At 38.6% G+C, this 25,922-nt stretch overlaps 4 protein-coding genes across 5 annotated transcripts; 2 read left to right on the forward strand and 2 right to left on the reverse strand.

Moving 5' to 3' along the window:
• Positions 1–1,719: 1,719 nt before the first annotated feature.
• ubap1 (ubiquitin associated protein 1) lies at positions 1,720–7,386 on the reverse strand. Its single transcript, XM_055179515.2, has 7 exons — positions 7,135–7,386; positions 6,141–6,189; positions 5,882–6,006; positions 4,996–5,790; positions 4,751–4,918; positions 4,563–4,664; positions 1,720–2,707 (listed from the first exon to the last, which is right to left on the reverse strand). The coding sequence occupies exons 2-7, from the start codon at positions 6,178–6,180 to the stop codon at positions 2,567–2,569; spliced, it is 1,371 nt and encodes a 456-aa protein (XP_055035490.2). The 5' UTR covers positions 6,181–6,189; positions 7,135–7,386; the 3' UTR covers positions 1,720–2,566.
• Positions 7,387–7,943: 557 nt separating this feature from the next.
• Positions 7,944–19,944, forward strand: ube2r2 (ubiquitin-conjugating enzyme E2R 2). Its single transcript, XM_055179516.2, has 6 exons — positions 7,944–8,655; positions 9,491–9,691; positions 12,050–12,136; positions 12,866–12,963; positions 13,057–13,191; positions 15,956–19,944. Exons 2-6 carry the CDS (start codon positions 9,515–9,517, stop codon positions 16,209–16,211), a joined length of 753 nt encoding a protein of 250 aa, XP_055035491.1. The 5' UTR covers positions 7,944–8,655; positions 9,491–9,514; the 3' UTR covers positions 16,212–19,944.
• A 15-nt stretch (positions 19,945–19,959) lies between these two features.
• On the reverse strand, positions 19,960–23,109 carry nudt2 (nudix (nucleoside diphosphate linked moiety X)-type motif 2). 2 transcript variants are annotated; one of them, XM_073871415.1, is made up of 3 exons: positions 22,984–23,109; positions 21,282–21,408; positions 19,960–21,034 (listed from the first exon to the last, which is right to left on the reverse strand). In XM_073871415.1, exons 1-3 carry the CDS (start codon positions 23,038–23,040, stop codon positions 20,715–20,717), a joined length of 504 nt encoding a protein of 167 aa, XP_073727516.1. In that variant the 5' UTR covers positions 23,041–23,109; the 3' UTR covers positions 19,960–20,714. The 2 variants fall into 2 exon arrangements, with proteins under 2 accessions (XP_073727516.1, XP_055036311.1); XM_055180336.2 differs by lacking the exon at positions 22,984–23,109 and adding an exon at positions 21,717–21,883.
• Positions 23,039–24,785, forward strand: rfesd (Rieske (Fe-S) domain containing). The gene is made up of 3 exons (XM_073871416.1): positions 23,039–23,189; positions 23,755–23,789; positions 24,124–24,785. The coding sequence occupies exons 1-3, from the start codon at positions 23,039–23,041 to the stop codon at positions 24,418–24,420; spliced, it is 483 nt and encodes a 160-aa protein (XP_073727517.1). The 3' UTR covers positions 24,421–24,785.
• The last annotated feature ends 1,137 nt before the right edge of the window (positions 24,786–25,922 follow it).

Raw genomic sequence — 25,922 nt, forward strand, 5'->3', positions numbered from 1 at the left:
AAAAGGCATCAGATCTGCTTTACCTGTCAGTCAGGTTCTCTAGCTTTACATCAGGACATTTCCCCATTTACAATTGAAACAATAGATCTGCATTTGAATGCTGACTCGCTCCTCGTGAAAGGCTTTGTGATACAACCTGCAGTTTGTGTTTGCTGTATTCTGTTTATCAAGTCTATTCACCTATATAGTCTGTGAAAAGTAGATGAGCACCCTGTACACCACGTTTACCTCTTCTGGAAAATAATTTCTGTAGGGGATGGGTGAATCTCATGAAACCTGTCAGAATCGTGCGGGATAGATTTAACCTTGAAGTCAAAACTTTATATAATTACATCAAGAAAATGAAGCCCGTTTTTAGGACCTGTGAGGTTTTAAACATGTGGACGTTTCCTGTAAATTGCAATAAGTACTGCAAAAAAAGAAAATGTATAAGTATTTATTTATTAAGATATTGTTTGTTGTACTGAATAAAATTATGTTAACTCGATTTAAAAAAAAATAATAATATATATATATATATATATATATATATATATATATATATATATATATATATATATTCCATTAATGATAACTTTGTAAAATGTGCCTAATTGCATCTTTAAATGGGTGCAAAAATCAGGCATCTTTTTTTATATACATATGCATTTATTTTCAGTTTGATTTTAGGTGATGGGGTGTCCCAGACATTTCTTGAGATTCACCACAAATAATGGGGTGTCCACATACATTTAAACAAAATATTACAGTGAGGCAACACTGATGAAAAAGTGCACATGGAACATTAGCTTAAAGCAGCTTTTTCTGTACCTACAATGGTGAAAGTGAAAAAACATAGATTGCACATTTGGTGCCAAATATTGAAAATGGGCCACTTGAGCTACCCGATATTCTATATCTGCACCCAAACAAAGAACTTTTATTGAAGCACATCAGAGCTGTATATATGTGCTTCTTATATTTACCCCATTTCAGAAATAAATGCTTAATACAATTTGAACTGGTACTAACAGTAAGACACTTTTGTTTCCCAAGACAGGTTTAGTTTTATTAATTGCAGTTTTGAGTGTTTGAACTTTGAGTTATTAATTCCATCCTATACCAGGTAAGAGCAACTATTAAAGACAGGAAAGTGTTATATAATGTTTCAAATGAAAGTCTTTAAGAGAAAATTATGTGGATGTGTGGAAAAGGAACTGGCCAATTTTACCACCGTAAAAATCACATCCACATAACCATTTTGAATGAATCTCACGAAGCTTTACAAGAACTGGGTCATATTTCACCCCAACCAAATTCTTAAAATATATATTTTACTAAATCTAAAGCCTATTTTTGTATGTGACACAACTTATGGCACTTTTTTAAAGCACATCTTGCATCACCAGAATCTCAATACTGAAATGCTGTAATAAATAAAATGATTTTCTTTGTGCAAAATATTAAATGTTTCTGCATTTGGTTTTGAGGTAAAATATCACCCAGAAATTTCAAAATGAGATTCACCCATTGTTATGTAGAAGGAAACCGGCAGCATCGTAACAGCATGAGATTAGAAATAGGACCTATGTTTGATTCGGCTATAAAACGTTAATTGAACAGTTTCTAATCACCCAAAAGATTCACAGTCTTGCCTTTAAACCATTAAATTGCACAACTATCTGTTACATACATGCGGCTATGCAGCTTTCGAAATAAATTGCAGTGTTAAGTCTCATCAATGTGTTAATCTCATTACTGTTGACTATTTCTTTATTATTGATGGAAAGCAACAGTGTATCTTTAAATATATTTCTATAAATCAGTGTACCTGTGCAGCATTGGCATGTCAATTGTTTTCAAAAACATAATGGTAATATTGTATTTCCCATCAAACCTGCCAATTACTCCGGCCAAATCTGTTCATTCCAGTGCAAAAGCCAACTGGGCAAAAGTTTACTGCAGTGTCCTCTGAACTTGGTGATTAGTTTTGTTAATGCAGTTCCTAATCATACGGCAAAGAAACACAATCTCTTAAAAGAACAAAAGAAAGAAAGATAAAGTGTTTCTGTCTGTCAAACATAAAAGCAATGTATGAACAACAAACAGTGAGAGGACACTTCTGTGAGTTCTCTGTTCTGCCATGGGTTGTGTTTGTGACTGTGCGGTCAGGTTTCAGTATCGAAAGCCTGCGTTCAGCAGCGAGAGATGGCAGCGTAATAGCTTTAAGCGTCCACATTCTGTCATATTCAGTCCCATCTCTCCAGCCAGTCATCACGGTAATAGAGAAACTAGCCAATGCAGATTCTCTGCGGAGGGTTTAGGCTCCTCCCACCACCACCATTCTAAGATCACTTAACAGACATACAGCTGAGGAGGAAAGGACGGACCGTTGGATGGTGTCGTCAATCCCTACCCCACGAGGTATATCTTTATTAGGGTACAAAATCAGTTATCCTGTCTTAGAGATACGAGAATCACATCCTTCCACATCCAGGACTCCTCGCTTGCCCCTTTTTCTTTTCACTCTCTCTCTCTTACTGAGGGACAGGGGAGGGGTGGCTCTTGGAGTGGACAGTCTTCAGGCTCAGCTCGCTGTTGCGCGGGCCATCAGATCCTCCAGAGCTTTGTCCTGGTCGTTATTGTGCACAAGCAGTACCTCTTTAATAGTGTCCCGCTCAAAACCCATTTCGCCAAAGCGAGACATCAGCTGAAGAAACTCAAGAGCCTAAGGGGCGAGAAGGTCAAATGAACAACATTTTAAATTGAATCTGCTTATGAATAATAATTTGTAGCCTTTATAATAATAAAGCTCATAATAGTATTTTGTATGTGTCTGATTTATGTTACAAAAGCGTAATATCATGAGACCTAATTTGCGCTGCAAAACTAAACATGCACTACAATGAAAGCGAAAATATTGTGAGATGTGGAATGACCACAGCTATGTAAATTTAAAGAAATCTGAAGCAACTAAATGGCCTCCTGTCACTCATAACAAGCGTGGGTTAGGGCTAAATAAATCATCTGGTAGACAACGTGTTTAAAGTAAACAGCAACTTTATGTTTATGGGGCGGTTTCCCGGACAGGGATTAGACTAGTCCTAGACTAAAACATTTTTTAGAGCTGTCCAAACTGAAAACAACTTGAACTGACATATCTTAAAATACACCAGTGCCCTGTTTTGCCTCAAAATGCACACAGGTAATGCTTTTAGTAAGGCATGTTTGTTAAAACTAGTTACATTTCCTAACTAAACTAAGGCCTAGTCCTGGATTAAGCTGATCCCTGTCCGGGAAACCACCCCTATATGTTTAAGTTAAAGTCTGCAAACTCACACCACAATTTTTTTAAACACCACGATCTGTGATCTTGAAACAAAAAACTATTTTTTTGTTTTTTAAAGTTTATGTTGGGTCTTGTTATACACAATGTAAAACCAGTAAATAGAAAACTGACATTTTATTTTTAAATGTGTATGTTATGTTTAAATCTGTGAACCCGCTGTTTACAGCGTTTCAAACACCACGATCTGTTACAAAAAATTGTCTTTTAAACTTTATGTTGACATATTAAGAAATTAGTTTTTTAGGGCTGCAAACTAATTGTTTGCCGAAATAAAAGTTTTTGTTTACATTATATGTGTGAGTATTGTATATAATAATTATGTATATATACATACACACACATGCAAGTACAGTATATTTAAGAAGTATTTATATGTGTATATACAATTATAAATATACAAATATAAAATTTTTCTTAAAATTCTTAAAATTATACATGCATGTGCGTGTATTTATACATACATAATTATTAAACACAATACACTACCGAGACCCTAAAGTGACATTGGAGTAAAAAAATCTAAAGTTTAGTTTCATGTGCTCACGTAAAACTTTCATGTGCTCACTCGAAACCTTCATGTGCAGAATTTTTTTTAAAGTTTAGTTTTGCGTGCGCACGTGAATCCATCGCGTGCGCAGGTGAAAGCGAAAGTTTCACTTGCGCACGCGAAAGTTTCACTTGCGCACGCGAAAGTTTCACTTGCGCACGCAAAAGTTTCACGTGCGCACGCAAAAGTTTCACGTGCGCACGCGAAAGTTTCACCTGCGCACGCGAACGTTTCCCGTGCGCACGCGAAAGTTTCACGTGCGCACGTAAAACTAACGCGATAGTTTCGCGAAACTAAACTTTATTTAATTTTTGCTCCATGTCCCCTTAAGCTTTGTTTATATTCGCGCTTTGGTCCGCAACGTCATTTTTGGATGCGGAGCCGCGCACACAGTTACAAAAAATGCAGTGCCCACCTCCACGCGAAATGGGGTCTCGCGCACCCAACGCGCACGACCGCCCATTTCACGTTGACGCCATTTTTGCCACGCGCATCAACGCGCCCGTGTGGGGCTCCGTAGTACACACACATATATGATGCAAACAAAAACTTATGCAGCCCTAGTAAAACCATGAGTGAGTGTCAGATAAAAGCATGAAAACATATGTTTATTCAAACAAGGTGTTTTGTGGCTATCTGCATGTAAATCAGTCCTTGTGTGCTTTTTGCGGTTGTTATATTGCCAACCTTTTCCTCTGAACCCTGGTACATTTCCAGACATTCCTCCACAGCAGTAGCATCAAAGCCTCTGTCACACAGTCGACTGTAAGTAAATAGGTATTCCAACACCTAAAAAAAGAGAAATACCACACTAAGAAGAATTGCACTGAGAGAGTTAAAAAGACACTGTAAATATATTAACACTAAAAAGTGACCTGTTCGACATTCTGTCCTTGTTTTTGCATGGCTTTTAGGACACCCTCGTAGGAATATCCCATGCCCACGATAGTCTCCACGCATTGCCGTTCGCTTGGAGAGAGGCCGTGAAGAATCGCGATAGCAGGTGAAGTTACCGGATGGTTGGGTGCTGTGACGGAGTTTGTCTGCAAAGATGTTACAGAGAAAATCAGTTTAATACACTAACAATTCATACTGACAGTTTCTGTCCATGTTACAATACCTGTTTCTGTGTACCAATTTGGGCCTGTCCAGATTGCTCTTGGTGGACCGTTGTGTTGGTATGGGGTGGAGCCTTTTGAAAAGAAGAAGGTGTGCCATTGGACAGGGTGCGTGATGGAGTTGTCGTATAAATGCCGACAGACGGTTCTGAGAGGGAGTCTGCTAGCTTTGGGAAAGTCAGTGAGCGAATGTTACATGGGCGGTCTGTATCGATCTGTTCCATGGAGTTTGCCAGAACCCTACCCTGGTCTAAGTCCAGAAGTCCAACCAGTCCATTAGGTTTATGGAAGATTCCTGCTTTTGCCTGGGGAGGAGGCGTACTACTTGGAGACGGAGGATGAGGTTCCGGTTGAGGAAGCTGGGGTGGTGACACGGACGATTGTGGTTGGCTCTGGAGGATATTCCGCAATTCCTCTTTGTCGTCCAGGGTTTTAAGCTCAAGTTTGTCAAACGGATCCTCTTCTCGTTCAAAATCAGCCAAGTTTAGACATTGCGGAGCCGGGTTGCTAGGCGCTGGCCGCTGTGGTCCGAAAGAAGGTGCTGGGAGAGGTGTAAGCATTGCACTGTGCCAGAAACCAGCCAAAACTGGGTTCACCGCTGGTGGAACAAGGTCCTGCTCCTCGGAGGGGCGTGCTTTCTTTCCTCCAACCAATCCGACATCTGCATCGTTAGGAGCGGCCTGCCTGTCGTTTTCAGACTCCGCCCGCGCCGACTCCGCTGCACGAGCCTCGGCAGCTCGTGCTTTGGCAAGCTCCTCCCCCCACTGAACACTCCGCCTCTCTAGACTAAAGTCATACTAAAGTCAAGAGTAAAAAGGCAAAGTTAAGCATTATTTAGTTTTTAACAAAAATATATACAGGTAGGTTCGGGTCAAAAATCAAACTTACTTGCAGTGCTGAAAGTACTGAATTACAGTCAGGTACATGAAAGTCAATGGGAAAACCCACTTTTGAAGGACAGCGGAATTTCTCATTGAGTTTAAAGGGAACTTCATCAAGGTAACTGACGGGTCCTTAAAACATAAACGGAGGGAAGGGGAAACAAACCAACATGAAACATTTAAGAAGATTTCATTTATACTGCATTTATGATGTTATTTATTATAACAATAACAACAAAATCATGATAAATGATTCACTGAATTACCGTTGTTGTGGAAATCTGACCCAGACTTCCTCGCAGCCATTTAGAGTAACTAAAGAAATACATAAGCAAACAAGAAAAATTATACAAAAGTTTATACAAAATCAGTTTAAGTTGTTGTTTTTTATAAACTGTTTTTAGATTAAAACAGAACTATATGTAGAACATTCAGCTGATAATACTGTGATGAGAGCGTAATAAAGGTCTAAATTGTATATTTATATGTACAAATTATATAATAATAATAATAATCACATAAAACAATAGCAAAACTAGTGTCAAACAATAAAAAAACACAGTAAAGTAAAACAACATTAGTTTACAAGCCCTGCTTGAATTTCCCTTAAACCGAAAATGTAATCAGATCAGCTTCTACAACAACGAACGACCAAAAACTTATCAAGAAACACAGAAAACCTGTTTAAAAACTGATAACAGAGACTGTAGCACATGCTGACTGACACACATGCTTATAAAACCGGTTTTGATGTCATATCAACGCACAATGGCCTATTTATAAAAAGGCTTTCCAAAGTGTATCAGCTGATCAAGAAAAAATAAGCTAAAGAAAATAAAAGCATACAGTAAACATACGTGTTGCGTAATAACTGATGTAATGACTCTTATATTGAGTTTTAAAAGAAAAGTTAATATGTACAACAAGACAGGCAACCTTTTCCAATCCTAAACCTTTACACATATTTGGGAGAGAGTTTATGACAAGTTGATATTCGCTGGTCAACAATTGAAAAATTCTGACAGGCTTGTTACCAATTCAGTTTTCTCTGTCATATTAGTACAAGAATTATAACATTTGTCACCCCAAACTAAATATCTTATGCATTTGTATTAGAAAAACACAGTTGTACATGTGAACAGTTAAACACAAACTGGTCAGTTTTGTTTTAGTTTAGGTTAGTAAAGCGACCTAACAGGGCCCGACTTCCTCTGCCACCGCCCCTTTAACTGTCTCTGCGTGTCCCACCGGTGTCCTTACCAGTTTCTACTGTGTCTTCAGCCTCCAAATAGGTCTCTCGGTTATCCTCGGACGTACAGGCTCCGGTTGACGCTCTAATTTGGGGAGATTTACTGAAAACAGACTACATTTCCTGCTTCATCGCGGAACGCCATCTTGGTCTGACCGCCTCCTTCGGTTCCTGTGTGACGTCACGCGCTCAACTGAATGACGACAGTTGCGACCAATCAGCAAAAAGCTTTAGATGCGCTGTCATCTGTGTCGGCCTTTGCACATGGGTTCAGCACGGGTTTGAGTTCATCAGCCTGGAAAAAAATATTTTGATGCGTTTCAGTTTGTTTGATATTGTTGGTTATGATAATCTGTCTGTCTGTCTGTCTGTCTGTCTGTCTGTCTGTCTGTCTGTCTGTCTGTCTGTCTATGTATACTTCTTTTTCTGTTTTTCTTTCTTTGCATCCATTACTTATCTTTTCTAGTCTTTATTCCAATTTTTTTCTTTTCTGCATTTCTTTTTTATTCTTTCCTTCTTTTTGCAGTTTCTTAATTTCTTTCTTTTTCTTATTTTTTTCCTTCAAATGTTCTCTTCTTTCGTTCCTCCATTACTTATCTATTTAAATTGTTAGTTCCCTGCATGGCATCCATGTAATTTGGATTAGGTTGGTTATTCGGAAATAATTAGATTTTCAGCAATATGTAATAAATGACTACTAGAGTGTTTTAAGCACTTGTCAATAACATCAGTATGTTTTTCAATAAAAGCCTATGGTTTACAGTTGAGTATCATGCGTAATGACGCACATACGTACAGGCGTGTTCAGGCACGCGCTGTGATCACCGGAAGCATCAATACAGCGATTGAGAAACAGCGAGACAGAGATCCTCACCTGTCGATCGGGTCCATATATTTGTCTTGCGCTCCCATCGATCTCTAAATCCCACGTGAATAACATCCATACCGTTTCCTTAACAAGCTGTCGATAGGGGTTTTAGAGCAGAGAAAGCAAAGTTGACTGTGAAATTCAGTGCGCAAACGTTTTATTTATTTTTTTAGGTGCGTTGCAGGCTCGCGGCAGAACAAATGTAAACAAGCAGCAGGTCAGCCGCGCGACCGAAAACGCGAGGAAACGGCGTGATGACAGCGACCCACAGGCTTTGATAAACATATTTTGCTTCATATTAAGCAATCTTAGCGATTTATTTGCATGCTGTGTAGTTTAAATAGACGTTAGGGCAGTAGACGAGGACACCTCCCAACCCTCCTGCATTTTCCATTACAGCAACAGATACCGACGGAGAGTGATTTATTTTTCTACCGCTTATAAAAGACGATAAATACATTGATCTGTTTTGTTTCTGCTTAAGGACTTACTTTGTATACGTCTAATATAAAATATCAAGAAGACTGAAGGAACTACAAATGAAGAGGCTTAACGGTCCCATCTGGGCCCCGAGGAATAAATAAATATCTTAGACGTATTAATATTTACATGAAGCCGGAGGTGTAAGACATTCAAACATCGCATTTCTTGGGGAGCCGCACAGGTAAACTATAAAATGAAAATAGATAATCTACACTTTTGTCAAGCTGTTTGTCAAACCATTAATACGTAGTTTTGCCATTAAAGCGATCACATTTATCTGTACTGTTCTGGCACCAGTCCTATGTTTCTTTTATTTACTTATAATTATGAAATATCATAACTTTTAACAGCTAAAATAGATATTAACTCTTGTCTAAAACAAACAAAATGCATCTTATTTTGTCATAAAGGTTTAATAAAAAATATATATGTATGCAACCATGTATCGGCCGATTTTTAAAGGCATCGCATATCGGCTACAGCATGAAGGCAATGAATGTATAATGTCTGTTCCATAATCTATCATTTTTCTATAATTTATTTGGAAATGTTTGCCAAAACACAATAAAAGCTGCATCTTTGTGCCTATTTTATAATATCGGCTTGTTGAATGTAAAATGGACCCAATATTAAATAGATTAATATATTACATTTAAATTATATTTAATGGTACAGCAATAAACTAGTCTGTAAAAAATATCAACATTATATCAATGACAAAAGTTCAAAATTCAGAAAGTGACAGATCTAATAATTGGCCGATTGTTGTTTGGTAATATTAGTTAGTAACGGCAAAAAAATCTAACTGGTGCATCCCTATTTTTATTAGTTATACGAGAAAACCGATTTAACCTATAGCTCAACTGGTTGAGCAAAGCATTGGCTGTTTAAAAGGTCATAGGTATCGACCCCAGGGAACATCCATTATAAAGTGTATACCTTATAATGATCCAAGTTGCTTTGACTAAACTATCTGCCAAATTCATAAATATAACCCAATTCCCTGTAATCTACAGTGAAGCTGAAGCATCAGGATTGTCATGGCCCACCAGCAGACGCCAAGCTCTCAGAAGGCTTTGATGCTGGAGCTGAAGTCTCTTCAGGAGGAGCCCGTGGAGGGTTTCCGCATCACCCTGGTGGAAGAGTCGGACCTCTACAACTGGGAAGTGGCCATCTTTGGCCCTCCAAACACACTCTATGAAGGGGGCTACTTCAAGGTAGGTCTTTTGAGGTTACCCTGACCAAATAGTGACAGGTGTGGATATCGTATGGTCTATGATACTCACTACTGGACTGGTATGTGTGGAGGAACAAGTTAGATCAAATTAAGGTCTGTGTTTATGTAATTTTGAAATATATCCCACCCCCCCACCAGCGTTGCGTTTCTTATACTCCAGACGTCTAATTATAGCAATGACAGATATTAATGACATACCAGTATGAGAGCTAAAAAGAGAAGGACAGTGAGTTTTAAAAATATTGTGTGGAGTTACTTAATCCCAGTGGCATAATATCAGGGGCGTAGCATGGAATCTTGGTCCCTATGCAAAGACCCAAGCCCTATCATCATCTTTAATCCAGCCTCATGTAAACCAAAATGTATATGCAAGCAGTTCATACCTGTAGGTTAATTTGGCTAAAAACACAGTGGATCTATCAAAACATTGTTTGGTTTGTATAATCACCCTGACCATGCTTAAAACATGACTTATTTTTGCAGTTCAGTTTTGCAAAAGAGCTAAAAGAGTGAAAGTTAAGACCCAGTGATGTACATGTCTACCGTGTTTTGAGAAAGATAATGGTATCTATGTAGATGCAGGCTTGGGCTTCACCCATCAGGCAAATTATTTCATTTGCAGGATCTTTGTGTCCTTCGGTAAATAAGGTACAACATATGAAGAGCTCAGATGCAAAACCCTTTAAGTGCTTTGATGTTTTCTTGTAAATTAGCATTTTTTTATCAAACTCTTAAAGTGACACTCCACTTTTTTTGAAAGTATACTAATTTTCCAGCTCTCCTAGAGTTAAACATTTGATTTTTACCGTTTTGGAATCCACTCAGCTGATCTCCGGGTTTGGCGCTACCACTTTTAGCATAGCTTAGCATAATCCATTGAATCTGATTAGACCATTAGCATTGCGCTAAAAAATAATCAAAGAGTTTGGATATTTTTCCTATTTATAACTTACATCGTGTACTAAGACCGACAGAAAATTATACTATACTCTCATTCTGGCGTAATAATCAAGGACTCGATTGAAGGACTTGCTGCTGTAACATGGCTGTAGGAGGCGCAATGATATTACGCAGCAGCCAAAAATAGTCCCTTTAGTAACTTTCAATGGCAGGGGACTATTTTCAGAATGTCAGAATGAGAGTATAGTCCTAGCCATATCTGCCTAGAAAATCGCAACTTTTAATCTTCCGTCAGTCTTAGTACACGATGTAACTACAGAAGAGTCAAGTTTTAAATAGAAAAAATATCCAAACACTTTGGATATTTTTTAGCGCGATGCTAATGGTCTAATCAGATTCAATGGGTTATGCTAAGCTATGCTAAAAATCAAATGTTTAACTCTAGGGAAGCTGGAAAATTAGTATATTTTCCAAAAAAGTAGAGTGTCCCTTTAATAGATTTAGCCAACAAACCAGTATTTCTGAATGGCCTGAGGCCGGGATTATGCGTATTTCAAATATTTGATGAACTTATAATATGTTCTGAGAGCATTCGGTTAATTTTATCACCTCTTTTTTGATGTAGGTGGCGTTTAGCGGCTTTTGCATCTGAGCTCCTTATAAATCACACGTCATGTATTTTCCTTTAATTTAATCTTTAGACTCCTGTAAACATTCCAGATTTGTTACCATTCGTTTTAAATGATTTCTGAGGGCTAGATTAGATCAGGTCGCAACTTGCTGTGTGAATAATGAATGCTGTTGCTTTACTGAGAACTTCATTCACTCCATCACAGTCGTGCCACTGCTTAACAATTGAGCAGCAGCCATGTAGTCTGTCACATAGTCAACAGAGTAGCAGCAATGGCACATGCAAAAGGGAAGATACATGCATACAGCAACATTGCTCTCATACTTAAAAATATGCAAAAACTCGGTCATAGCCACATATACATACATGGTGAAAGTTTTCTTAGTGTTAAATGAATGCAGATTTTTTTTAAATGTACACCGTAGTCACAATTTATAAGTATATGGTATTTCCACTTTTACTTTAATGACTGTGTGCATTTGGGCTGGCAGGACTCCACAAGTTTGTGCAAAACGTGATGCTTCATGTTATCCCAGCATGATATGAGAGCGTTCCAAAGAACATCACGTGTGCTTTCGTAGGAAATCTGACCTTTTGTACAGTTAACGTGGCCAATGTCACACTTGGCTGTTGGCTTATTTGTATAGCGGTCTAAAAGTACTGTGTAATGTTTTATTTGTTTTTCCTTTAGGTGTATTCTCTTCCCTTTTAGCCTAATGTGTCTTCTAAGCTGATTTATATTGGCTTATTAACTAGCTATCAAACAGTTCATATGTTACTGTAGTAATCTTCCATGTCTTTTCCCAGGCCCATATAAAATTTCCTATTGACTACCCGTACTCTCCTCCGACCTTCAGATTCCTCACCAAGATGTGGCACCCAAACATTTATGAGGTGAAAATGTTTTTGTGTTTTATTAATGTCTATTTATTGTCTTAATGCAAGCTTAAACGGACATTCCACTTTTTTTGAAAATATGTTTATTTTCCTGCTCCCCTAGAGTGAAACATTTGATTCTTAGGGGTTGTGCACACCAAAACGGGCGTAAAAGCTTTGGTGTGCACTCCCCCTTACCGTTTTGAAATCCATTCAGCTGGTCTCCGGATCTGGCGCTACCATTTTTAGCATAGCTTAGCATAATCCATTGAATGTGATTAGACCATTAGCATCGCTCTAAAAAAATAACCAAAGAATTTTGATATTTTTCCTATTTAAAACTTGACCCTTCTGTAGTTACATTGTGTACTAAGACCAACATAAAATTAAAAGATGTGATTTTCTATGCAGATAGAGCCAGGAACATGATGTAACATGGCTGCAGCCGGCGTAGTGATATTACTTGGTTACTTTCAATGGGAGGGGACTATTTTCAGGCACTGCGTAATATCACTACACCTGCTGCAGCCATGTTAATGCGCAATGGTCTAATCAGATTAAATGGACTATGCTAAACTATGCTAAAAGTGGTACCGCCAGACCCGGAGATCAGCTGAATGGATTCCAAAACGGTAAAAACCAAATGTTGAGTGTTACTTTGAGGAACTCCTAAAATCCTTCATGACTTTCCAATTGACCTTAATAAGCATATAGGCCTTTTACTAACCATCGGTTAATATCCATCAGAATGGCGATGTGTGTATTTCTATCCTCCACCCTCCTGTGGATGACCCTCAGAGTGGAGAACTGCCATCAGAGCGATGGAACCCCACACAAAATGTTAGGTAATGCAGTCAAAGTCCCACAATTACAGTAACTTATGTAACTTCTAAAAAGACTCAATGTATACATTTATGCATGTGTTTGTTTACGCACAGAACAATCCTGTTGAGCGTAATTTCGCTGCTAAATGAACCCAACACCTTTTCTCCTGCAAATGTGGACGCCTCCGTCATGTTTCGCAAGTGGAGGGACAGCAAAGGAAAGGACAAAGAATATGCAGAAATTATAAGGTACCTGCTTAACGGTATTGGAGAAAAATGTGATATGCGCAATAAATAATGCGATATACGATGAGGTACAATAATGCGTACAGCATTAAAATCATTTTAAATTATAATAAACTATATTCCAAATTATTACATTTACAGGTAAGCATCACTCTTTCTGTCTCACCAGTTTCTCTGTTATGTGCAGCAACCTAAGAATTTGATTATACATAACTTTTAAAGCATTGAACTATTATTGCAAACTATTGTGATATGCATACCACAATCTGCTTATGGTGATGTTACGGTAATTTCGGTGCGTCTTGCTGTCCTTGTTGCTTCCATAAAAGTTTTGTTAACTTATAACTTTTATTATTATATAACGTAATTTGTCAAACAATTTAAATTTATTTATGCTTGGTTTAAGTTTAAAGGTCAGATTTTTGCCTTTTGACTTGTTGATATTAACCAGAAGCTTGCGATTACAGATACATGCAAATACATATGGTACAATGGTATTTACTGATTGTATGTGCTGTAGACATGACTGATACGTGAGTGCTTGGTAGAGGTCTTCTTGGGTCCAAAGAAATGTACGCGACCCAAATTGACCAGAATCACTTTATACCCGAACCCGACGTGATAAAATAATTTTTTTTAAAGAAAGACCCGACCCAAGACAAACCTGAGAAAATTAGACCCGAGTCCGACCCAAACCGCTGGCAACTTTTTTTAACCCGACTGGACCCGAATGTAAACTGCACCGACGTGTTGGATCGAAGAGAGACAAAAAAGCACGTCAAGCACGACTTACACATTCAGGAAATATACAAGTCTAACTGTACTACTTAGAAGTTTCAATTAAACATTATCTGAGACCAAAATTTGACCTTACTTATATTACACCATCTTATCAATGTCAGCAGCATAACATTCTTATTTCCCACAAGCAAGCAACCTTCAGTAAAAAATATGTTTTGTGTACTAGGAAACATTTTCCTCATTAAAGGACAAGTTCGGTATTTTACACTTAAAGCCCTGTTTTCAGATTGTTTATGATGAAATAGAACGGTTTTGACTGAAATTTTGACATATGCGGCTGCCCCGAGAATTTTCGGGTGTTTGTGTTTCACCTCCCACCTCTAAAATGGGTTTATAGGTGCACTGGAACAATCCTTCCTAAAATGCAATAAACTTTCGTTTACAAAGACGTGAAACTCACCGAGTGGTCGGGGGTGTTCGCTGGTGTGCTCACACAAAAATCGCTGCAAGATACGTATTCCAACAGGTTTTATCATAGTTTTTGCCAACTCCATTGACTTGTATTAGATCTGCTGTGAGGTACGGTATTACTCCGCGCCAGGAACTTTGTTTCTATTCTTGCAATTGGCAATGGCGGATTAGCGCCACCACCTGGGCTGGAGTGTCTATTATTCAAGCTCTCAACGGAAGAATGTACGGGTGTGAGGCGTCTGGAAAAATAGGTCCACAAGTTGGAAAGCATCTTTTGCAGCGATTTTTGTGTAAGCATATCAGTGAACACCCCTGACCACTCGGTGAGTTTCACGTCTTTGTAAACAAAAGTTTAATGCATTTTAGAAAGGATTGTTCCAGTGCACCTATAAACCCATTCTAGAGGTGGGAGGTGAAACACAAATACCCGAAAATTCTCGGGGCAGCCGCATATCTCAAAATTTCAGTCAAAACCGTTCTATTTCATCATAAACAATCTGAAAACAGGACTTTAAGTGTAAAATACCAAACTTGTCCTTTAACTCTTTTCTGAAAAAAAAAAAGTTTAATTTGTCTATTCTTCCAGTTGTGAGAAAATGATAAGTATAGCTACAGAAGGTGTTACAAACCTGTTAAAGGTGCAGTGTGACATATTTAGGAGGATCTCAAAAATGCAATATAATATACAAAACTATATTTTCAGTGGTTTATAAAGTAATGAGCTGTTTGTATTACCTTAAAATGTGTAAAAATAGCTTTTATCTACATCCACCATGGGTCCCCATACATGGAAGTTGCCATTTTGCGCCGTCATGTTTCTACAGTAGCCCTAAACTGACAAACTGCTCTACAGAGCTGCTTCATCACTGCATTGTCTCAGACGATGACGTGTTTGTCCTGTGGCGGCTACCGTAGCTTCTCTATGCATTTCTAAAGGGAGGGGAGCTGTGGACTAAAGCCAGATTTATAGTCGTGCGTAAGCTCTATGCCGTAGGTTATCCGTAGCCTGTGCGTAGCTCTGCGTAGCCTGATGTGCACCTCACAAAATTTTTAACAACGCGTCAGTTCTATGCGGACCGCAAGCGCTGTGATTGGTCCACCAGAACCCCTCCCGTCAGGTTAAAAAAAAAACTGCCGTCATAGATATTTCCGTTTGCGACGGTGAAAACAAAAATGTTTGAGGAGTGATTTAACTCAAACTGCAACAAAAGTCGCTGTTTATTTACTTCCATCATTGCTGGTCTTCTCAAATCATACACAATATGCTTTTTCTTCTTCGTTTGTGGGTTAACTTGCCAAGCTGGTTACACGCGTGGATACTGCCTATCAGCGGTCTGCGCATGTGTTTGCACGTCGATGCGGGTGACGACACAAAAGTATAAATAAAAACCAATGCGGAACTACGCCGTAGGACCTAAACACAACTATAACAAGCCCTTAAGCCGTTGGTTGCAATTCGCAATTTCACAACTAGTTGCCGTTAAAATCTACACACAGCACCTTTCAATCTTTATTGCTTTGCTAAATTTATTTTCTGAATGTGTGCCGCATTCAGGAAGCAGGTAATGTCGACTAAGGCGGACGCAGAGCGAGATGGAGTTAAAGTGCCAACGACGCTTGCAGAGTACTGCATCCAGACCAAAGTGCCTTCACATGACAGCAGCTCTGACCTGCTCTACGATGACCTGTACGATGACGACATCGAAGAGGACGACGACGATGACGACGAGGCAGAGGCCGGCGGGATTGGTGGAGAAATGGCCGGGGACTGTTTTGCCGATGAAGACGACTCTGGCAATGAGGAGTCTTGACCTCCTTCCACCGTTACCTTGACATTAACATCAGTCACTCTATTCTTTTCCCCAGAGCCTCCTGTTTTAGTCTCTTTTCAGTCTCTCCTTGTGCTTAAATTGTTTGTTTTTTATTTTCTGTGTTCCAAAACCTCACAACTTTAGATCTCTGTCCTTATTACACTTCACGTTCCCCCGTAGACTATACAGTATGACCAATGAGATCTCTCGGGTTCATAAAACCATACCACGGTCATTTATTACATCTCACTTTTTCCTGCCTTTTAACCTCAGGGCTTTTGGATATTGAGAGCTTCTCATGCCACCTTTAACATATTTGTTTAGGTGTTTTATTCTCTTTGCAATTAGTTTTTCAGATCTTTTGAAGGGTTAGTTCACCCAAAATTAAAATCGCCCTTGTTCCAAATCAATATGGCTGACTTTTCCTTCTGTTAAAAGCAACGGAGGAAAGTTTTAACAATTTTCAGAAGCAAAAAAGCTTTAAATAGCATACAGAAAGCATGTTGCGCTTTAAGCCTGGAGTATTGGGGTTTTTTTTCTTTGAAAGGCACAGCCTTTCAAAGCATAGTTTATGTGTACACCAATGTTCGATGCATGCGCATTGTGACAAAATGCATTGCATCTCCTGCAGCCGAATGCACCAGCTGAATGTAAAAAAGTTGGATGTAAGCTAGGATGACCATACGCGCCATTTTTCCTGGCCAGTATTTCGGGTTCGTCTTCCAGAAGTCGTAATTGTTGACGGCATACGTCATCGAGGTTTATTATTTCAGAAAAGTAACTGTTACATTTCAAGGTAATAATTAAACTACAATGATTATATATGTTTTACTGAAATGTGAGAACCTCAATGACATATGCGGCGACAGGTGCGACTTGCGGAGGACGCACTCGAAATCCTGGCCAGGACGCGTCGCCGCAATATGACACGTATGGTCACCTAGTGCAAGCCCTACGTCGGGTTTCGCTGTTGCACCATCTAAAACCATGACAGGCACCGCCACGCTCAGCGTAGACGGTGTGCATTCACGCGTATACTTTAACCGCAGTGATAGTTGAGAAGCCATTTGCGTTACTATGATTACAAACATACATTTACCACCGCCAGCTGCTCACTGATCCTGCGCATTAGATGCGCCAATGTCTTGTCAATTTAATTATTCCTATTTTTGCCATAGAAAGAAGTCAAGACGTTATAATTACGCCTACCCTTGACTAGACGTAAGATTTCGTCTCAGACGTGCGGCTTGATTATACACCTGTTGCACTTTCTACATGGAACATAATGCGCATTTTACATCCACACCAGTCTTACGACTATATGTCCAGCTGGTGCAACCACCCCCTGGGCTACATAAATTTTTTTGGTACGCCCAACCTACGGGTACAAAGTATGCAGGGTTACAAAATTCCGGCAGTGCGTGTACAGTGTGTGCATACTATTCTGGTGACAACAAGATTTGCATCACGTGCACTGCACGTGGACCCTTTACTATACTTATACTTCTAGCTTTAGCTGTTGGCGCTTTAAAATCTCAGAATTAATAATTATATTAAGTGAATTACGTGAATGTCTCAAATGACTAGAATTTCACGCGCGAATGAAGCGAGTAAACTGAAATGTTCAAGTACCAACTATCGCGAATAGCGTGTTTTTGCCGCCTCTACCGCAGTTGGTGTGAATGCACCATTATGCAGGGTTTATACCAGACGCGGTAGAGGCGGCAAGCGCGAGTGATTTACATGTTAAGTGAATGCAAAGATGCGTTTAGGTATCCTGCAGCGCGAATGCCGAAGAACGCGCATTCCGCGCGAATTGAGCGTTGCTGCGGGAAACGCGAGTTGAAAAATCTGAACTTCGGCGGATTTGTGCGCCACGTTAACCAATCAGGACCTTGCTGTAGTATAATGACGTGATTACAGAAAGCGAGCGGACTGGCAGAAGCCCCTCCCATGACGCAAATTTCCGCGTGAATGTCTTAAATGACTAGACTTTCACGCGCGAATGAAGCAAGTAAACTCAAATGTTTAAGTGTCCAACTACGCACAAATAGCGCGTTTTTGCCGCCTCTACTGCGGCTGGTGTGAATGCACTATTAAAATATTATAAAACTCGTTTAGAGACCCCTGCTTTGTTTAGCGCGTTGCAACAAATTGACTGAACTAATCCTTAAAACCCACCATCACCATTAGCTATGCTTAATGAACCATCCATTTCCAACAGAAGAATGTTACGTTCATTATCCATATTTTCAAGACCGTATAGTTTCTTTGGAACTGATTTCGCAGCAGAGCTTTACAGATTACAATTAATGATGTACATAACTTCCCACGCTTAGCCGAGATATACGGTAAGTATTCAAGAGTGTTTAAGTATTCGAGAGAAATGCAAACTGAATGGACATTTTTTCTCAAACCAGCTATCCACATCAACAGGTGACCTTTGCGGTAGCATCAACTGCACGTATACATTAATATTACCAGCTCATACCGTAAATCACTTTTTTGATGCTTTTTTGAGCCAATACATTGCAGTGTCAAAACATGGCACATGACGGTGCTTTCAAGCGCTCAGCCACAACCTCAGCAGCCATACAGACACTAGCAAACAAAACTACTTCCACCATACGTTCATCTCCAGAACCAGACACTATGATGAAATTAATATTTGGCCCCGCCAATTTTGGCTGAAGGTAATCATGCTGTTTTTAAACGTACACGCGTACGAGTATTTATTTCGAGTGTTTCTCACATATCCAAACCATTTCTCTCTTCCCCTATAAATTTTACACAAACATTTGGTGATAATCTTGGACTGTTCACTATAGGGTTTCAGATCAGTGACTGCTGAGGACATTTGGTTCACCCGTGAACTCTCTTGTTCCCAGTCTTACGCTTTTTTGCTTTGATAATGGGGCCGGAGTGGGTCGTAGCTTTCAAGAGCATGCTTGTGTGTTTTAATGTGTTTTATATGATGTGTCAATCATCCAAATCCATAAGGTCTCATCAGTGGGGGAAGTGTAGACGTTTATGCACAGGAGGTCTCAGGTACACCTTTATTCCCACTAACCAGCCAAGGACTCGTCCTACCAAACCCCTCTGGAAATGAAAGTAGACCTTGAGGGAACGCCGCACTCGTATTCTGCCGAGCATCAGGAACTCATGAACAATCTTGTTCCCTACTCAGTTGTCCCCTTGTATCTCTGGACCGTGGGCTGAAAGGTTCGACAGGGATGTCAATCAATTAAAACTGACTGGGTTTCAGAAAAAGACTCTTGGTGTATTACACCCCTGTGCACAGCAAAACAACCCCTGCAAAAAGTGTTGTGATGTTAATCAACCGTGGATTTGTCTTGAAGGACTTTATTATTTGTGTATCACAAGTGTGTTTTTAATCTTAAATCCTTAATTTCCAGATGGAAAAAGAATTGCTTTTTTGCCAGGATTCATAGATCAAATTATTTGCTCCAACTTCAACTTATTTCCGTTCTCTCCTTGTAATGCTATTAAAGGGAAATTATCTAAATATTCCCTTACGGAAGAATGGAAACACAGCAAGTATAAATCTAATCGAAACCTTTTAAATACAGATTTGAGTTTGGGGGGATAATGTCCGTTATGATCATTTTAAGACTTTAAGTGCTTGTATGATCACAATACAATTATTTTTTTGTGTGTATGTACAGGAGCTCAATGTTCCTTAGCAATTAAACCATTAGATGACACATTTAAATGTCCGTTCAGTTCATTAATGCCATCACTGGTTGTATTTTAATTTATTTAGAACAGTTTACATGAATCAAGATGGTAAAAATATCTTGCAATGAAAAACTTTGGATGTATTAAATGTTTAAATATTTCTCCTTTATACTTAAAGGAATAGTTTACCCAAAAATCATTTCCTCATGCTCAAGTTGTTGCAAACCTGTATTAATTTATTCGTTCTGCTAAACACAGGAAGATATTTTAAAGCAAGTTGTAACAAAACCACCATTGACTTCCATAGTATTTGTTTTTCCTACTGTGGAAGTCAAACGTGCACCTGTTTTAACAGAACAAACTAATTTATACAAGTTTAGAAGAACTTGAAGGTGAATAAATAATGACAAAATTTTCACTTTTGGGTGAATTATCACTTTAAGAGATCAGGCATATTCTAAAACACCACTGTGATTACCAGTAACCTAAACATACAGAATTCAAACAACGCCAATAAGTAATTGTGTAATGAAATGTGTTATAGCAATAACCAAAGACAGTGTCTCCTTACGGGATAATGCATATTATTGCACTTAAAATGCTTTTTTGCTATTCATCGATAAATTAGATGTGGTCTATTTCCAGTTTTAGGTCAAATTCAATTCCCTCTTGTTAGCTTAGGACATTCAAAGCCCTGAAGCAGCAAACTGGAAATATGTCAGATGTTCCTCTGCAAAATTCAATTCTAGATAACTACTTTCAAAGAGGAAGATTGGCCTATTCATCTGAGCTTATATGTCATTGTTACAGTTTGCCTTCTGTTTCTAGAAATCGTTGTGCTGCTTGAAGTGTATCCTGTAAATCCTTGTATTTCGCTAGTTGGCATGCCTCCTGTAGTTTGGCCCAGCGGTAGTCCTGGTGCTCCTCTGAGAGAATGACCTTTGTGCTTGGGTCACGGAGTTCAGCCAACCAGTAGAGGACGTCTTTGTCTTTACCCCGTACCTGATAATGCAGCTTCTGCAGGAAGCCCTCCACCTGACGCAGGTGGTCTTTACCCAAACCCGCTTCCTCCTGCGTTTCTCGCAAGGCGGTGGTCAAATCGTCCTCTCCAGGGTCAACGTGACCTTTATAGGGAAAATGAAAAGTCTGTCTTATCTTAAAACAATCTCACTTGGTGGAATTCATGGAGCCTGAGACAAAATTATATGTAGTGGATACCTTCAATTAAATAAGAACTTGGGTATTATATTGGTAATACTTATAATAAAGACAGAACTTGTGATTCAGGCCTAATATAGCAGTTTAAATAGTCTGAAACTACTAATCTGACACAGGCTGTCAAAAGAGGGTTGGGGTTAGTGTGACGCTCACCTTTGGGTGGTGTCCAATGGTGTTCCCCATAAGAAGTCTGCAGCAGTAAAAACTCTATATTATCTGGTGGAGGCTGTTGGGCCAAACGACGAAAAATGATAAATCCACACGCCCTCAATGCCATAACCTGAAAATACAATCTATTAAATGCGTAGTTTTAACACAACACGTGTTTTGTTTATGTTTTGTGTCACGTGTGAGACTGAAATCTTGTATGCTCGTGAGAGTACTGTAGATTAGACAATACAAATACAGACTGCAACTTCTTGCAAGTCTAATACAAACAGTAGATAAGAAATACGATGAAAAACGCTTTAAATGATCGTTATACGTTACTTTAGTTTAAGTATAACACTAGCCATCGGGCTAACACACCATTCAATAACTGCTTTTAAAGATTTACCTTGTGCTTAATAAAGAAATCACTACACTTACGTCTCGTCCTGTTTAAAATGATGCTTTTAGTTCAAAACAAGTGCAACGCAGCCTCATTAACCGAAATATGGTATGTGAAAAGAGCAAACTTTCTATGGGTTTAGTTTCGATTTGAAGGTGCAGCTGCGTAGTTGCTGCGTTGAGATGATGCTCACATAGTGAAACTATGGCTGCAGCCTGCGGAGGTCGCATATGCAGGCTGTTTACGTCATCAAGCCTGATATATTTAAGTTAACGGAGCATTACATTCGCATGTCATAACCATATTGCAACAATTTACGATTAAATAAGCATAATGGTCAACTGTATAATTAATAATATTCTGAAATAAGACGTCTTGATGACGTATGCAGCGTAGAGCCTGTAGCCTGAGAAACAGCCTAAATGAATTCCCGGGTCTCGATAGAAGGTGGTGCCCAGTGCCCACAGACCTATCGACGCATTCAGTGTTCGCATTCACTCACTCGTTTTCATTCACTCCTTCTGGTGGACTAAATTAGTAATATAAGAAAAGGTGAATGGTGGTAGGATGCGATTTTTGGACGCAGCAATTGTGCAGCATGCGGCGTAACTGCGTAATGGCTGCGTTAAGATGATGCTCATGAGTACGTAATGTATTCGCTCTCTGATTAGCTCCCATATCTGTAATAATAATAAAAAAAAATGTAAATATGTGCGTCAGGAGTTTTCTTGTCAAAAATAAAAATGTCAAAGAAATATATGTATAAAAACAAAAAATAAATAAATAAAAATAATTCATTAGTCGACAAGATAAAAGGAAAAATATAAGATTTACTATATTATAAGAAGAATGTAGTTTTAAATTCATTTGATATCACAAAATATCACTAAATACGGTATGTATAGTTTATCGGTTTATTTTGTGTCATTAGCTTCTCTGTATTAAAAAAGATCATGTTAAACACATGGAGAGGGCCCAAGATCTGCTGGTCTGATAGGTTTAAACGCCCCACCCGGTAAGCCAGAGATAACGGGCCTCTCTTTAGATTAAAACCAACTTAAAACACCAAGACGCACGTTTGAGAGGAGTTTATTCACATTCACTGCAGGAGCGCGGACGGGCAGTTTAAAGGTAAGCCTTTTTAATTTATATTCACTTAATTATGTAATGAATGACAAATGTGTAAAATACAAGCAAAACAGAAAAAAGGTGTTATTTATGTAGTTATATTCCAATTAATTTTAGCCATGCTTGTAACAACTATTAATATTTAGGATCAGTTGTTTAAAATATATTAATAATTACCTGCCATAAAACTCCTGTTCCATAGAAGAGGCACAAATAAAGCCAACCCAAGTCCATGGATGAGAAAAAGTCCTCTCGTTTTTATTTTATTGGCAAGAAAGATGATCTCGTTCAGGCTAAGAGAACTCACGTGACTCTGGACGGAAGGGATATACTCATTATATACCATCAAAGAGTTTTCTATGCAATGGACCTGCAGTGTTACCGTAAGTAGTATGAACAATTATTTAATATGGTTTATGTTTTTGGTGCCAATGCCATTAAATTATTAGCCCAGCATTTGTGTAGTGACTCTAGTTTACCTCCAGAGGGAGACTAACAGTGATTATTTTAATATTGCTGGTAAAGGGATAGTTAACCCAAAAATGAAAATTCTGTCATCATTTACTCATTCTCATCTTGAACCTGTATGAGTTTCTTTATTCTGTTGAAGATAAAATAATTTTTTTTGATAAATGATGTTACGCACATAATTGATGGTACCCATTGACTTCCATAGTATGAAAAACAAATACTATGCAATTCAGTGGGTACCACGTAAACTATAATTTTTTTAAAATATCTTTTTTGTGTTCAGCATGCTGAAAGAAACTCATACAGGTTTGGAACAACATAAGGGTGAGGTAATGATAACGGAATTTTCATTTTAGGATGAACTATCCCTTTAAATATGTGCATGCAATATTACGGAAATAAAACACTTATGACAACAGGTCGGTTGCTCAGATCTGCTTGTTGTATGTTTGCTTATAACACCTTTTTTTCTAACAGATGCTGGCAGTACCTTGCTGAATGGAGATATTGAGGTAAAAGTCTTATCTTCTGAATAAACAATGCAAATTCTAATAGTTTCCGTTACAAATACATTATAAACCAGCTGTTTACTATTAAAACCATGACACTATTTCTTTATGGACTGTAGTGTGTTTTGGGCTTTATATAGGATTTAATGCCGTATTGGTTCACATTAATCAGATAACATCCCACCAGTAGAAGGCAAAACATTACCAAAAGAGACCCACAGAGATAGCAATAGAAATCCCTTTATAAACATTCAATCCATGAGAATTTCTGTCATGGTTTTCAGTATGTCTTATTAGATTTGACACACTTTGGTGTAAACAAATTTTTCATGCACAGGAGATCAACAAGAAGCTCTGCATTATATGTCCAAAGCACAAGTATAAGATCACCCTGGCTGAAGGTGAGGGATTATACAGGGCCGCCAACCCTGCAGAAAAAGTCAAGCGGTGGTACTCCAAAGGCATCAAACAGAGAGTACACAAAGTGACGGAAGTGGACGAAGACATTTTCGTGACGTTATCGGATTGCCCGGGGTATATTGAATCAGACTATTATCAGACGGAGAAAGGCAGGGCAGAGCTCAGTAAAGCACATGACTCAGATAGCGCACCAGATGCGGATGCAGATGATTAGTTTAGTTCAGGCAGAATGCAAGATCCGAGAACTTCGGAAGAAGAGTCTGCACGAATACAAGTGTGATATGACATCATGAATCAGTTTAATATTAGTCTCCCTTATTTTTAAAGTGTCAAGATTTTACACACACTCTGTACAGTGAGTCATTGTTATTCTTTAGGCTAATATTCTCAGTCATTGTTTTTTTGTACAGTTGAGGGAAAATATTAAGCTCATCTTCAGGATGAAAACGAAGTTTGTGCGAATCTGACATTGGACTGTGAGCATACAAAAGCGGTGGTTTTTCATTTTTGTCATTAACAAATGTTCACTTGTAAGTGCCAGTGTACCCAAACTAAACTAATAAAATACATTCAAAATAATTTTGGTAGTATGATATTGTATAATTTGAAATGGTATCAACTAAATTTTTTAGAGCACTGCTTTTTGAATCCACTTTATTTTATAAACTTTAAGTTCAATGTATTTTTGGAGGGGCCGTGTCACAAGACTTTTTTAGGATGTAAAATAAATCTTTGGTGTCCCCAGATATGTGAAGTTTTAGCTCAAAATACCATAAAGATAATTTATTATAACATGTTAAAATTGACACTTTGTAGGTGTGTGAAAAAATGTGGCGTTTTGGGTGTGTCCTTTAAAATGCAAATGAGCTGATGAAATTCATACACTGATCGCAATGATGGTGGTTTGTTGCAATTGAAACTCAATTGTGCTGTGAATTATTTTCTCTCTCTCTCTTTCTCTCTGCACTGAATGGCTGTGCCGTGGTTGGATGGTGCAGATTGGGGGGCGGTGTTGTCCCCTTCTGACATCATAGGGAGAGACAGATTTCAATGACCTAATTTTTCGGGTGCTTGCGGAGAGTGGTTTGCCAGGACTGGGTTGCTGGGTTGATCTTTTTCACATTTTCTAGGTTGGTAGGAGCACTGGGAACCCAATATGAGGTCCTGCTATGCATATAAAGGAACCGTTCTATAAAAGCAACAAGCCCCGCAAAGAACCGGTGTACAGTGCATTTTATAACAGCCAAGGGGGTTGTGCCTAACAACGCCCCTTAGCTGTTGTAAAATGCACTGGTAACCCACTGCTTCTTGGGGCCTACTGCTTTTATAAAACGGCTACTTCATATCAGAGCAGGATTTCATAAAATAAAACACAAATAAGTTGTAATTATATTAGTACAAATATTACTCTTCCGCCAAACAAAGTAGTTCCTCAGAATCAAGTGTGGCTGCAACAGAGCGCAGTTCCCAAGCAACACAAATGCAGCAAAGACACAATGAAAATATGATTAAAGACTGTGGTGTTTATTTTCATAAATCAACATTCATCTAATTTATACATTAACATTTATATTGTGCAACTGTTGAAGTGATGATCAAATATGCTTGGAAGCATGTTTAACTCTTTGCCACCCAGTTTTAGTTTAATTAGTGAAGAAATTTTGTAATAGATCAGATTTAGAGCCTGATCAAAACTTACACTGTGTTTTTAGTGTT

Source organism: Misgurnus anguillicaudatus, chromosome 9, assembly GCF_027580225.2.
Source record: "Misgurnus anguillicaudatus chromosome 9, ASM2758022v2, whole genome shotgun sequence".
In the NCBI taxonomy this organism is placed as follows: domain Eukaryota; kingdom Metazoa; phylum Chordata; class Actinopteri; order Cypriniformes; family Cobitidae; genus Misgurnus; species Misgurnus anguillicaudatus.